This window comes from Chaetodon trifascialis, chromosome 18 (genome assembly GCF_039877785.1).
Source record: "Chaetodon trifascialis isolate fChaTrf1 chromosome 18, fChaTrf1.hap1, whole genome shotgun sequence".
NCBI classification, from domain to species: Eukaryota; Metazoa; Chordata; class Actinopteri; order Chaetodontiformes; family Chaetodontidae; genus Chaetodon; species Chaetodon trifascialis.
The window spans coordinates 20078240-20092004 of record NC_092073.1 but is presented as its reverse complement, the minus strand read 5'-3'; the positions used below and the strand labels follow the sequence as shown (position 1 = coordinate 20092004).

The following is a 13765-nucleotide window of genomic DNA, read 5'->3' as shown; positions in this document are numbered from 1 at the left end:
AGGCTTCAAGGGGTTTGATTGTGATGCTTTTGGAAATAACCCACTTTCTTGACAAATTGGTGATGATGATAGTGATGGCGACTGTGGCTCAGGAGGAAGAGCGGGTCATCCATCAATCAGAGGGTTTCCAGTTTGCTCCTCCAGCCTGCTTTTCAAAGTGTCCTTGGTCGAGTTACTGAACACCAAGGTCTTAGTGGAACATTTTCAACATGTTGTCCTCTAACCAAACTGACTGTTAGCCGTCAGATCTCAGCCAACAGCGACTGCTCCGAACAACAGAACTGAAACCAGCTGCTGTTCGATCAGTCGAGTATTCAGCTCCTCCGATGTGAATTTGCACCTTTTCTCTATTTCATATCATTGTGAGTTGAATATCTTTGGGTTTTCAAACTGTTGTTGTTGAAGAGATCACCTTTGGAATTAGCTTGTTAGCTGCAGCCGCACTTTGCGGTTTGCTGTTTGCTTTTTATGTTTATGGTAGGTTGATTCATTGGTTATGAATGTAGCATAAATCCAAGGCACAGCCGTGATTTGTTGCATTAGTTCAACAACAAAAGAATGGTGCAGCACACCCATAGTTTCTCCATATTGAAGTCAAAAGGGGATTTGTGAGAGGACACTTTCATAAGCAGGCGTTCTGCATGGTAATAAAGAAAATTCTCTTCTCTCCGTCTTCGATTTATTAAACCATTTCAAGGATAAACTGAAATATTCATTGCTGTTTGTCTTTCCTGAAAGTCATAGTTCATTCCAGCCAACATCTCTGGACTGTAGCTATGTCTGTCTCCTCTTCTGGTCTTCTGTAATCACATGCCAGCGCTTGCCAGAGGTCAAAGTGTCATACTGTGGACTGGAGATAGGAGGTCGAACTCTCTGTGTTGTATCTGCGTGGCGGTGCGAGATGTGGGTAATGGTGTGGATAAATGGATACTGATGCTTTTCCCAAATCAGCCACTCACTCACGGCCAACCGAGTCCCCTGGCAGGACGAAAGAATGAACCCGAGAAGGACAGAAAGACAGAGGACAAATAATCACAACTGCCTTTCATCTCCCTCTGTCTAGTTCCCTCATCTTCCTCAGTGAGACTGAATCAAAAAATCCTTTTGATTGAAGGATATTTAGTGCACCGATGTCTCCTTCTGCCCTTTATCCCTCGCTAGCCCTCCTGTTCAATCATCAATTTATTGGCCTGGCTGCAAGAAAATCATCCAAATGGAAAACCGAAAGCATTTCACTTTGATCCCTTTGATGGAAAATGTCTTTGGTCGCTCACAGTTTGATGCTGGGTCGGTTTGATGAGGTTGGAGCTGCGATGCACACCCCGAGGAAGTGCTTTGCATGTATATTGATTGTTGAATTTTCCATTAGTGAGCTAAATATCATGTCTTTTTGATATGGAAATACACACAATATCTTTAAAAACAGTCAAGGGGGCGTTCTTTGCTTACAACTGGCAGTTTAGTTGGTCCAATATCTCTGAAACAGGTTGATATATATCAGTGAAATAACAACGGCCTCACACGCAGTTCATGAGCCGGGTGGTCGATGCTGACTCTAGTCTCATCTGTCCATTATTCTTTGTCCTGGTTTAGAAGAAGTATTCAGATCCTTTATTTGAAGAAAAATACTAAGAGCACACTGCAGAAATACTGCATTACAACTAAAAGTCCTTTAAAATGTTACTTAAGGAATAATATTAAAAGTAGTGTCCCCTGTGACTGCTTTGCTGTTGTATATGTCATTATTACGCAATCTTAAAAATAAATAAGAATTATTCAAACAAAAAGCAGCAAATCTTCACATTTGAGAAGCTGGAGCCATGAAATGCGTTTGCATAAAAAAAATGACTTGAATGATCATGAAAATAATACGTTTTCTGTCACTTGACTTATTGATTAATTGTCCATTTTAGCACATCTTGTATTCTGTGTATTATTGAGTACATTAATCTACAACAAATCCCCATACCCCAGTCTGTACCCTCCTTTGAAAGAGACTAGAGGGGAAAAAGCAGCTGCATCATTATAATTTATATTTCCCTGCTTCAAAGTCTGTAGATTTCTCTTTGACTTGTTTTTGTTTGGTGTGGGCTGAAATCAACCAGATATTCACTCACAAATATGAGAGAATACCCTGAATTGCTTAAATAGTAATAGATTGTTCCAGTCAGAGTATTCTTTGATAGATCAAAAAGACATGTTACAAAAGTCTTTTGATGCTCACAAGAAACCAGCTAATTGGACGAAATCCAATTAGGGCTTGCGAGTGAGTTTACACGCACTACAATAAGAAAGAAAGACATCCCTTTATTAGTCACAGTCACACACAGAGTTACAGAGGGGGAAACTGCACGAGCCATGCATTTTGTGAAATTCATTTCTCCGCATTTAACCCATCCTGGTCAGTCGTTGGTCCGCGGCAGACCAGGAGCAGTGGGCTGCTTTGTCACCTCTCTTTGTCACCATTGGTCAGGTGGTGATCTTCTTGCATGTTTTTAGTGGGGTTTTTGTTATGGAGGATATCCTCGAGCAGCGGGCACCGAAGGCATGGTGGAGGACACGCCCACGACGGGAATCGACCCCGGGACCTTCTAGCTGTGAGGCGACAGCGTTACCACCAAGCTGCCGTTCCACCAACCGGCTTACTTGCATGCATTTACATGCAGCTAGTCAGCAATCAGATTTCTTCCTCGCGCCCCTGCTTGCCTTGCCGTGAGCTTAACACATCACTAAACCATCACTCGTACAGTCAAACATGGACCTGCAACTAATTATGAGGATAACATAGCATAACACAGCAAGCAGGGACACTAAATGAGGCGTTACGAGGCAGAAAAACAAAATAAATAAATGATTGCATGAATAAAAGGTGTAAAATTGTTGCTTGGACTGTGTTTTGACAACATGGAGCGCGTGGCAGTAACATCACTCAGAAGAACGATAGAAACGATTCACTTCATGACAAATTCATCAGCTGAACCCCTCGATGAGCACTGAAGTCTCTCAAGGGAAAGAACACCACATCTTCAAGCCAGGCAGGAACAGACGGAGGCTGTGAGCACACTTGATTGGTTCCAGGTTGATCTCCAGACCACCCCTCCTTACCTTTGACGTGTCTTGTGATCCCATTGAAAAAGAGAGTCTCTGATTTTTTCTGGGAAATGACGCAGAGGCATAACATGTTTCCAGTATATATATCTGCATGAATATTTTTGTCATGTTTCCATGGTCGTAATTACTTGTGATGGAGCTCTTTGCAGAAGTGCTTTAAATCTGCCTTCTGTCTAATGGCCAGCAGGGGGCGGCTCCACTGGCTGCAAACACGTGTGATTGTGTGTAAGCTAATGAGAAAGTGGCCCTACTTCTCACCTGAGTTATTACATTAGTAAAAGGTTTTCTGATGAGTTCATGGTCTTAATCGCTAGCTTCAAGTCTAGTGTTCATTTTGTAAATGATGGTCCCATTTAGGGTAAAATAGATGATAAAGAGGGGGAAGTGTCAGGGTTAGGGTACCTTCATGTCCTTCTCAGGTGGATCTAATCAGTTCTGAGTCATAGCAGTGTGTATCCTCTGCAGCTCCACCCTTTTGTCCAAATATGGTCACTTCTAGCTCCAAAAACCAAGATGGTGACGGCCAGAATGCCAAACCGATGGCTTCAAAACGGAAGTCCACAAACCGGTGGGGGACGTCACAGTGGGTTTACACACGCTCACATCCTTTTATGTTAAGAAATTAACATGAACCATTGAATACCAGTGAATGCCAGCCGCTTTGGCCAAAAGTGCAAAATGAATGGGCAGTCTTCAAAGAAAGTCCCTTGACCTCCTACAGGAAGAAAAAGCCGGGTCAGGAAAAGCAGGCATGTGCTGGAAATAGCCATTACAGCAGGAAGAAAAGAAGATCTGGACAGCTGGTCATTAGCGATCAATAAGCTTCACTGGTTGATCACTGCTCGAAATATCTCCACGAAAACAGGAATCACATGTTTCTCCATGACAGCAAAAACATTCAAAGAAGATGCAACTGTGTTGAGGTTAACACACTGAACCATTTTCACGAGGCTGAGATGAAACTAGTGATCGTGCACGCCGAGAGTTAGGCGCATGTGTATTTGAACATCTCTGTTATTTTGGCCCTGTGCTGCAGTTCAGAACCTGAAATTAAATAATGACTCTAGACTTCAAGTGCGAGCCGTCAGCTTGAATTTGTCGGTATTTTCAGATGTATCAACTGAGCCGTGCAGTAATTATAACGTTCGACTGACTGCCAGTTACCGAAGACTAGAAGTTATTGGACGCATAAACCCAAAGAAAATCGTCACATTTAGTTCTCGGTTGCAGTTTCTTTGAATTTAATGACAGAATTATAAATAAATACTGAAGCTGAAAGTCTGCTTTTTAAACTCATCACTGTCTCATTTCTTTTTTTTTTGTTTTCATTTTCATTACAGGATAAAAAACAAAACAATACGAGGAAAACAAGAATCGCAAAGCAGGCTCGTGGTGCCTTCAGGGAACTCCAGATTTGGTGGAACTTTGGGTCGCCCCTCCTCCCAGGGACTTTTTAAAACAGCACAATCAATCCAGAAGTTTAAAGTAAAGATTCAACTGACACATCCACTAAACATGCAGATGTTTGTAAAGCTCTGTGACGTCAAACTCTTACTGAACGCAGAAGAAGAAGAAGATTGTGAGCTGTGTTTTCCGTCTGTGTCCTCTAATTGATCGAAGCAACCTTTTCGCCTTCAGCTGGAAGTTATTCCTAATCCCACCGTCCTGCCTCAACACTTGTTACTCACCTTGATGAGTTTAAGAGGACATCTTGCCTCAGGCTGAGGTGAACAGCATCCGAATCAGGAGGATCGGACGATAAGAAATTACAACATCTGCAGCACAACACAGTCAAAGACTTTAACTGGACCTTGTCTGTGACGTACTTAGGTTAGATTTTTTGCTTCTTCCTGCTGTCTGCCACTAATGTGAATCCTGTAACTACAAGTCTTCCACATTATATACGTCTGTTAGTACCAGAGACATAAAGAAAATGTTAGATCTGGATTCATTCGCCCACACGAGTCTAAACAGTCTATGTATATTATATGTTATTAATGTGAAAAAGATGCATATTAAGGCTTTTATTTGAAGATAATTAATGCTTTTTAATTAATGCTTGCCTCTTTGTGAGTCTCCTCCACACACACACACACACACACACACACACACACACACACACACACACACACACACACACACACACTCATTTAAACTCATCATTTTCACCTGCGTAAAATAAAGCAGCCCTTTCATACTGAAGCTGAACTCTAACCGGAGGTCTTTCAGTGAAAACAAGTCCGGCCTCCACATTCCTCTCGGTCTTTTCTGTCAGGAAACAACAGCTCCTCGGCTCCTGCGCCCTTTTCACTGGGTGTCCACCTATATGCACACCGCTTTCAGGGAATTATCTCCTCAGTGGCTGTAGAAAGAGCCGCACACCCTGTAAATGACAAACCTCTCATCACGGCTCATGACCATCTTTTCTTTTCAGGTTAATTTGCACACATACAAAGATGGATAGCTCAGCTTTTACAACTGAGAATAGTGCCGCTGTGTCTGGATAAATCCTGTAAAAGCTGGCCATACATTGCCATTTTCACCTCCATTCACTGCATCAGCTTTTTCTTCTCCTGCTCGCTGCCCTCTCGTCTCTCAGCTGATGTCAATACACCTTAATGCCACAGCTCTTACAGTTAATGAACATTATTGGCAAAATGCCACTGGAATAATCAGAAAATTAATTGGCTGAACAGACATATCACGCTAAATAGATAAATAAAAACATTAACCGTGTGTCTGAATGTGTCAGACCTTAGAAAATGCAATATCAGACATTACACATGCACATTTACCGTAAGCTGAGCAAGAAGCAGTAAAGCAGCAGATTTGCAAGTTGCATTTCATAACCTTCAGCTATCAAAACTACTTTGATGTCAAGGTAATGTTTGATAAGTGATTCAGGAGATCAGTTTTAATGAATTCCCACCTCTTCATGTCCCCGCTTGGCCTAGACATGCCGGTGATGAGCGTCCTGTGGCTGCGGTCACATTTTACCTTCGTCTCACCTGTTGTTTCATTTCCTGTATTTCTTACATGCACTTTGTAGCAACTTTAAGAACTAAGAAAGTAGATTTTTATGTGTTTTGTTTTGTCATGTAAACATTAAGGTAAATAGTAATAGTAAGTAGATGTAGCATGATGATTTTATACAAAATATAATGCACAAAATTAAGTACCAAGGTGCAAAGTTCTGGTTAATTTCAGTGGTTAAAATGAGGAATTATGCATTAATTGTTTCACATTGTTGCTTATCATCAACAACATTACTCAGTCTCCGCAGAGCAGAGTGAGATGTGCTTCTGGGACTCTTCGAAAATGGAAACCAACCGTGCCTGCGAGAATTGCAAATGAATCAGTCGACCAGTGAGTGGTTTAAATAAAGACTCACCCAGCAAGGCAGTCAGTCGGTGAACCATTTAATGAGTCAGCAAATAAGCGTAAATCAGTCAGTCAACGAGTGAATCGGTCTGTCAGTCAGTGGGTTAACTGACCGTTCAAACAGCATTTCGGTCCACTACTGAAGGCAACACAGCTGCTACTGCTGTTTGACCTAGCTAACGTGAGCTGGCATCAGCAGCACAGCCAACCCCTCAGCCAGCCAGTCAACTTGTTGGTCAATCAACCAGCCTGCCAATCAATCAATCAATCAATCAGTGTAATCTGACACAGATTATGTGTCCTTCACCACTTGCTATGTCTGAGCCTCAACAGGGTGCTTCATCTCTGCAGGCTTCACCAAGCCAGGCGCCGCCTAGCTTCAATTTAGCACAAGCGTATCATAAAATATTGGCTATTTTCACCTCATAATGTTTTTCTAAAGTCTGCACAACGTGTGTGTGTGTGTGTGTGTGTGTGTGTGTGTGTGTGTGTGTGTGTGTGTGTGTGTGTGTGTGTGTGTGTGTGTGTGTGTGTGTGTGTCTTTAAATCCCACATTTCAGTTTCAAAAGGTGGAGAGAGTGAGATGCAATTTATTTGGGAGTTGTTGGGGTTTAGCTTTGTGGAAGGAGCTAAAAAGTCAGGTTTGGAGGTGAAATGAGGTTGGCTGTCAAACTGTGACTCCTACCATTCTGACTTGCAAGCTTTGATAATTTTCCTTGAAAATCAACAAACTCCATGCTCACAGATTTCCTCACCACTCTGACACACGCACACAAACACACTAAATATTTCCTTTATGTGTGTATCGCTCCAAGAAATGAGTACATGTTGAAAATTGTGTACAAAAATAGTGTCCTGTGATGTCTTAAGAAACAGAGTTTCAGTAATATTTTCATAATTTGGATAAAAACACACTTTCTACATATTTCTTTCCAGGGCTCTTCCTCTAGCTAAAAACAAAATTGGCATGATTTTAAAAAGTAGGAAACCCTGTGATTATTAACGCAAGGCTGGAAAGAAAAAGATATCAGAACATAAGTGACAATATTGTGTCACCATAATTGTGCAGCTCTATGTATAATGCACTAGTTAAAATGACACTTCTTTAATGACAGGCATATAAGTCCATTGAGAGATAAAAGTCCCAGGATTGTGTCCTATAATTAAGTTTTTATATCTGCTGCTACATTTTTTATGAAGCAAATTTCAATAAATTGGCTCATTTTGTTCAATTAATAATTCATCTCTGACTGGAGGTGCAAGGGTGCATCTGTTGGCAAGGTTACAAAAGAAAGGAAATCAATGGAAAAGATATGCATGAGAGAGCGGGGAAGCAACATGCGTGTCCGTTATGTATTGTAAGTCCATGTGTTTCAGCGCTGTAACTGCATAATCAGTGCACACGGCCTATAATTATGACAGAAAAATGGCACCAATGGTCCTGCAAACACACAACGCCACAAAAGCTCTTCTGTGCCCCTATGGTAGATAAAAAATGACAAAAGGTCTTCTTGGGTGCCCCATAAGTTCTATCGTGGCCGATTTCCTTCCTCATAAAGCCTCTGCAAAGCCCTTGTTCAAACAATATATTTCAAATCCTGCAAATTTATATCTATGTTTACTAGCGAGCAGTCTCGTACTGGCAGTTTATTGCATGTTACCAACTCTCGAACAGCAGAAATGTCAAGATAATGCACACAGATTCCCTCGTGCATACAGAGGGTGTAGTTTTACAGGCAGTCAGTGCACGTTTGAGTGTGTTAAACTCAGGGTTTACATTATTATTATGCAACCAAGACCATCATCATCTTTCCTTAACCTCAGCCGAGTAGTTTTAGCCAGAACTTGCTCCAACACGTCAGAATTTCATCCATATGCAACAGCTTCCCCTGTCTGCCAGTTTAAGCCTGTAAACTAACCAATAACTCCCCTTGAAAAGGAACCTGCCTGTATCTGTGTGTTCCTGTCAAAGATGGAGCGAGGAAAAGGCATCTGCAACAAGTGCTGCAGAATAAGAAGGAGCAGCGGGAGCAACATGAGTACTTGAACAGAATAATGATGGCCGAGCCAATACCATTGATTCCCATGCTTCTGACAGTTAATTACATTTCCTGACCCCTGACACCAAGCCCTATCAGCTGTCCCTATCAGCCAATAAATCACTATCATACATCTATCTATCGTCATGATGTAGTTGGTTGGAAATAATGATTGACCTACAAGGAGTATTTGAAATGAGCTCAGAGGAAATCAGTCCTTGTCCCTCATGTTATATCATGCCATGTCGATGTTTATACCCAACCCTTCATCTGTCATTTAACAGCATCAAGGCTCAATCATGTTTGGGTTATAGACTTTGCCCTTTACCCACATGTGTGTCACATCCCACATAGAAATGTATCCCCCCAACATTTGTAATTGACACATCAGAATAGACTAAAAAGCTGGAAAAAAAAGCTGATTTGTCCTCAGTATTCTGCGTTAAACCGGCTCCAAAATGCACTGGATGTGTGTCACAGGAAATCTCCTGCGTCTCGTTTGAGTTCATGTCAACAGCAGTGAACACAGCGCGGTGCAGAGGCTTTGGGTTCGTCTCGTACGCGCTGCTTCAGTCCCAGATTATTTCAGCCAAGCTGCAAATATTTCTGGTCCTCAGACTGGAACTTAACGTGAAGCATCAGAGGAAGGAAGGGGGGGCATATTGCTGCACATAATAAGATGCATAGTACCAGCCAGGGATGTAGCAATCATCAAATCAATAAAGTTATTTTTATAGTTACTCCAGTGCTTTTCTCCACCTTTCTCCACAGAGATTGGTCAATAATAAACACAGCAGAGAGCACAAAAGCCTCAGTTTGCTTGGCTTGAGCCAGCAGAGGTGCAGCCCCAACATCAAGAAACAACTTTCATTGATTTTGCTTCTTTCACTTCCTGATGGCATCATATCTATGACTTAATCTTCCATCTAATGTCCATCAGAACATCAGTGTGATTTTGCAGAAACATCTGTACTGTTGTTCCGTTTGTTGGCCGTGAGTCAGATCCACTCTGTCAAACACCTGCAGCATCACACAGCAGCTGAAACAGTAACTCTGTCTTTAAATTGAGAGAGTGGTGTTCGCATTTACGGGCGGCACAGCAGCTGTAGCTTCGGCTGAGATCTGAGGTTAATTAATGTTCTGTGTTCTGCTACGTGTCTGCACGGGTCAGCCGGGACTCAGGTTTATCCAGTGGAATTGTTTGTTTTTGGAGTCCCGCAGCAAATGCAATCTGATCAAGATGCTGTTTTTAGGTAATACAACAACTGTTTCCCATGTACAATAAAATGAAAATTAAGACACCATACAGGCCGCAACGTGACAGTCGATGCTAACGATTTGGCACTCCTGCAGGAAATGGACAAAGTGCATTTCCCCCCAAGACTAAAACACCTGTCCAAGACATACCCAAAGTAAACTGAAAGCTGTTCTTGAGCCATTTGGAGTCCCCAGCAGTCAGAAGCACTACTGGCACTGAGTAGCAGAAGTTTGAAAACGCCAAAGTAGAAGGTTTTTATTTCCACCAAAGAAGAAGAAGAAGAAGAAGAAGAAGAAGAAGAAGAAGAAGAGGATGTGGGGCGTCGCAGTGTGAAGAGATATGATACAGAACCACTGGAGCCTGATGCTGTACAAGACTGCATGGTGCCCGTAAAACGGAGGGCCCATGCACACATCAGCCCAGCTAATGGAGGAGGGCCCTTGAGGCAGAGTCATCAGTCTCAGCTATGTCCAGCTGCAGGTAAACAAAATGGCGTGTCAGTGACTGACCCTGGCCTTCCTAAAGGTCAGATGATACACAGTGATTATGATGACATCCCTCAAACCACAGCAGTGGAATTTTCTCAGCAAGGATCTGAAACTGATGAGCTGGAGCTGGACGACCTTCCTCCAGCAGCACTCAGGATAGACATACAGCCAGATGTTGAGGACAGGTTCAGCGCAGAGGGATTACAACCTTCTCAAAGGCCAACACAAACACTCATCACCTCCCCAGATCAAACATGCCTCGTGTAAGCCAGATCCATTCTCCCTGCTCCATGCCGCACAGGCCCTGGCTTTGAGACCCACAGACAGGATGTCAATTCATTTCTCAGGGACAGATCATGGCACAGGGACGCTATCAGACTCATGCAGCGGGTATTAGACAATCAGACGAGAGTGCAAGCTGGTGAATACGCTCAGCAGGTGTGGAGGCTGCAGTGTGTTACAATGTTCTGTTCTCACAGGTAGGATTTCCTCAGTGATCCCTCTTCTCCTTTTTTTAATAAAGAAAGTTCATGGCAGACATAAAGCGATCAATGGCCGCGACCCAATACAGGGGGCCACTCTCAATGGATAGATTGTGCAGAGCCAATCGACATCTCTCTGACCCACGGGGCCCTCACGTCAATGTATAGATCATGACGCCGATGGATTTCAGTGGCACAGGTGCTGCAGCAACCGTCCAGTCAATCACTCTGCTGCTGAGGTACGACATGTCCAAACGTCTCCCGTGCTGCCAAAAGAGAAATGAAGACAGTGAGTCCTGTTATTACAGCCTTTAATAGGATATACAGTGTTTCCCTCTCTCCTCTCAACAATGTACACATGCAGGGTGGGAATTCAGCACATGCATAAAATATGAAAATGGCAGGTGATTTCAAACACAAACCATCATCTGCTTCTGAGCGGCTGTTTTTATATGGTATTATTTGTGTGTGATTACTGTGTGCGCCTTGAGGACGTTGCTGAGAGCTCTGATTTAAGATGTGGGGACATAATTCTTAATGACCGTCTGTGGAATGAAAGCGTGTTTACTACAAATGTGTGTTTTGTGTATTAATGTCATGTCGGGATTATAACCCACTTTGAGGATTGCAGGAATGTTCTTGCCACAATGTGTCCTATCAAAGGGTTGTCAAGTTGTCCTCAGAGAACATAGTTATGAATATTTAGTTAGACAACATATATCGTTTTATTTAATCGTTCTTGGCTCCAGGGAAAGTTAGGAGGACCCACAAAGAGAACAAAGCCCGGGGCCCCTGCTGCCTGGAGCCTGCACCAGCTGGGCTCTGCAGGAGACTCTGTCTGCTCCTCCTCTCTTTGCTTTTTCCAGAAATTTAATAAGTGTTTCAGTAATGACAGATGACCCACACTGACTGTTGTGCACTTTATCGCAGCCCCTGTGTCTCATTTCATGGCCCATCAATATAAGAGAGGTGTGGAGGCATGAGCCTAATTTGCAGCGTGTTTTATCCCCCAAAACATTGTTATGCAACGCTTTAATTCGAGTCTGATGGTGGTTTGAGGCTATAACACACATGCGTACTCACAGACACACACATACACGCACACACCTCCTCATATTGGGAGGTTTCGTCCCCCAGCGCGTTAAAAGGCGCAGGGGGTGATAAAAGCTCAGGCGCACTTAGCGCTGAACGGTGGCCGCGCAAGAGAAGGAGCGCACCTCTCCGGACCGGGAGCGCACGGCGCAGGGGCGGATCTAATTTAACACCGGCATCTGCTCTCTGAGCCCCCACTCATTGGCCAAGTCGCCGTCTCCGACTGGATAGCCGAGCGTTTACAAATTTCTACCTTCTTTATTAAAAGCTACCACATGCGCGCACGGTGCAGCAGAGGGCTAACCCGTGCCCCTTCGCTCCTCCAGATGGGCTGACCGAGCGAACAGCACCGAGACCGCATGGTCGGTGCAAACTTCGGGCCGGTCCAAACTTCGCGACTCAGTCCGGTATGATCGCTTGCAACGTGAGCCTGAGTTGTACGCACTGTCCCGGGGGAGGAGCCGGCGGCACGGCGGCGACGGACGCGTACGAAGAGGTATCCGGGTCTCTCCCTCCTCCGAACCTGAGCCCGAGGGGGCACCTGGTGGTGGCGGTGTGCCTCGGCTTCATCGGCACCCTCGGGTTCCTGAGTAACTTCTTGGTGCTCGCGCTGTTCTGCAGGTACCGGGCTCTGCGCACGCCCATGAACCTCCTGCTGGTGAGCATCTCCGCGAGCGACCTGCTGGTCAGCGTGCTGGGCACCCCGTTCAGCTTCGCGGCCAGCACCCAGGGGCGGTGGCTGATCGGACGCGCTGGGTGCGTTTGGTACGGGTTCGTTAACGCATGTTTAGGTAAGCGGCTGTTTCCATTTTTTTTGTGGCACGTGCCACTGGAGAATTAATGACCAAAATAACGCCTTTCGGGTAATTTAATGAAATAATTAAATCTTTAAATCACATTTCTTCTCGTCTTCTTCTCTGACTCTTGAAAGGGAGATGAACTGTTTGATTTGCCACTTAATTCTGCTGCCAGTCAGACTGTCTGTGTATAATTTTCTCAACATATTAACTCTAAATGTTGTAAGTGTGAAGTCCTTGTCCCCAAAATGTCCCTTTTTTCACCTGGACATCATGCACTTTCATCCAAAACCACCTAAAACGATTTCACCAGCACCAAAAGTCGCACCACTTCTTCAGCTCTTCATCTAAAAGTGGGAATTTAAATATAAAAATGCACAAAATCCAGAGCTTTCAGCACGCTCCCTGCTTGATCTGCTACTGTAACATATTTAGGCTCCCTAATTTTCTTGATTTAGCATCTTAAAGAGCATGAAGAAAATACGCTTTCATCGCCTGCAGTGAGGGGCAACACAGAGCTCACTCAAAACATTTGATTAAAATCCTGTTAGCACATCTCATTCTGCAGTTAATTTCAATTAAAATCCTATCAAGTGGTGAAGGTAATGTGCTGTTCACTGCTGATTATGTTCAGCTGCGCTGTGAGCTTGGAAGCTGCATTTCCTTCAGGGACATAAATAGGCCGAATGTGATAGGATAGGGTAATAAATTCAGATTTAGTCCCAGAGGAAACTTTGGAGGGAAGAAGCAGACGAGATGAAGACTAAAAAAATCATACCACATGGAAAAAGCATTTCTGATCGTATTACATAACAAATTTGCTGGTGTTAGGCTCTTATCTTGATCCTTGGAGATTGTGTTTGGAGTTCAAATTTGTACACATGGGACTGCTGACAGGAGCTCTTCACCAGTGTCAGGATCAAACCTGCGACCTTTCAGTTTCAGGACAGTCGTTCTAATCACAGATTAATTAATGTCACCCCTCTGTCCAGAAACCGGATCCTAATTTTCTAGTGGGTGAAGAAAACCAGAGGAGAGAGACTGTGATTGGGGGTGCTTGTCAGTGTTTTCATGCTCTCGCTGCATTGACATTTTCTGTCTTTGTACTTAAAGGTCT

At 43.7% G+C, this 13765-nt stretch overlaps 1 protein-coding gene across 1 annotated transcript in view; it reads left to right on the top strand.

The window, feature by feature from the left end:
- Positions 1-11821: 11821 nt before the first annotated feature.
- The window catches only part of tmtopsb (teleost multiple tissue opsin b), a 33412-nt gene continuing 31468 nt past the window's right edge, over positions 11822-13765 (top strand). Inside the window, exon 1 of the mRNA XM_070986016.1 lies at positions 11822-12642. Coding sequence (XP_070842117.1) covers positions 12261-12642 — 382 coding nt within the window. The 5' untranslated portion in view covers positions 11822-12260. The remainder of the gene's footprint in view (positions 12643-13765) is intronic.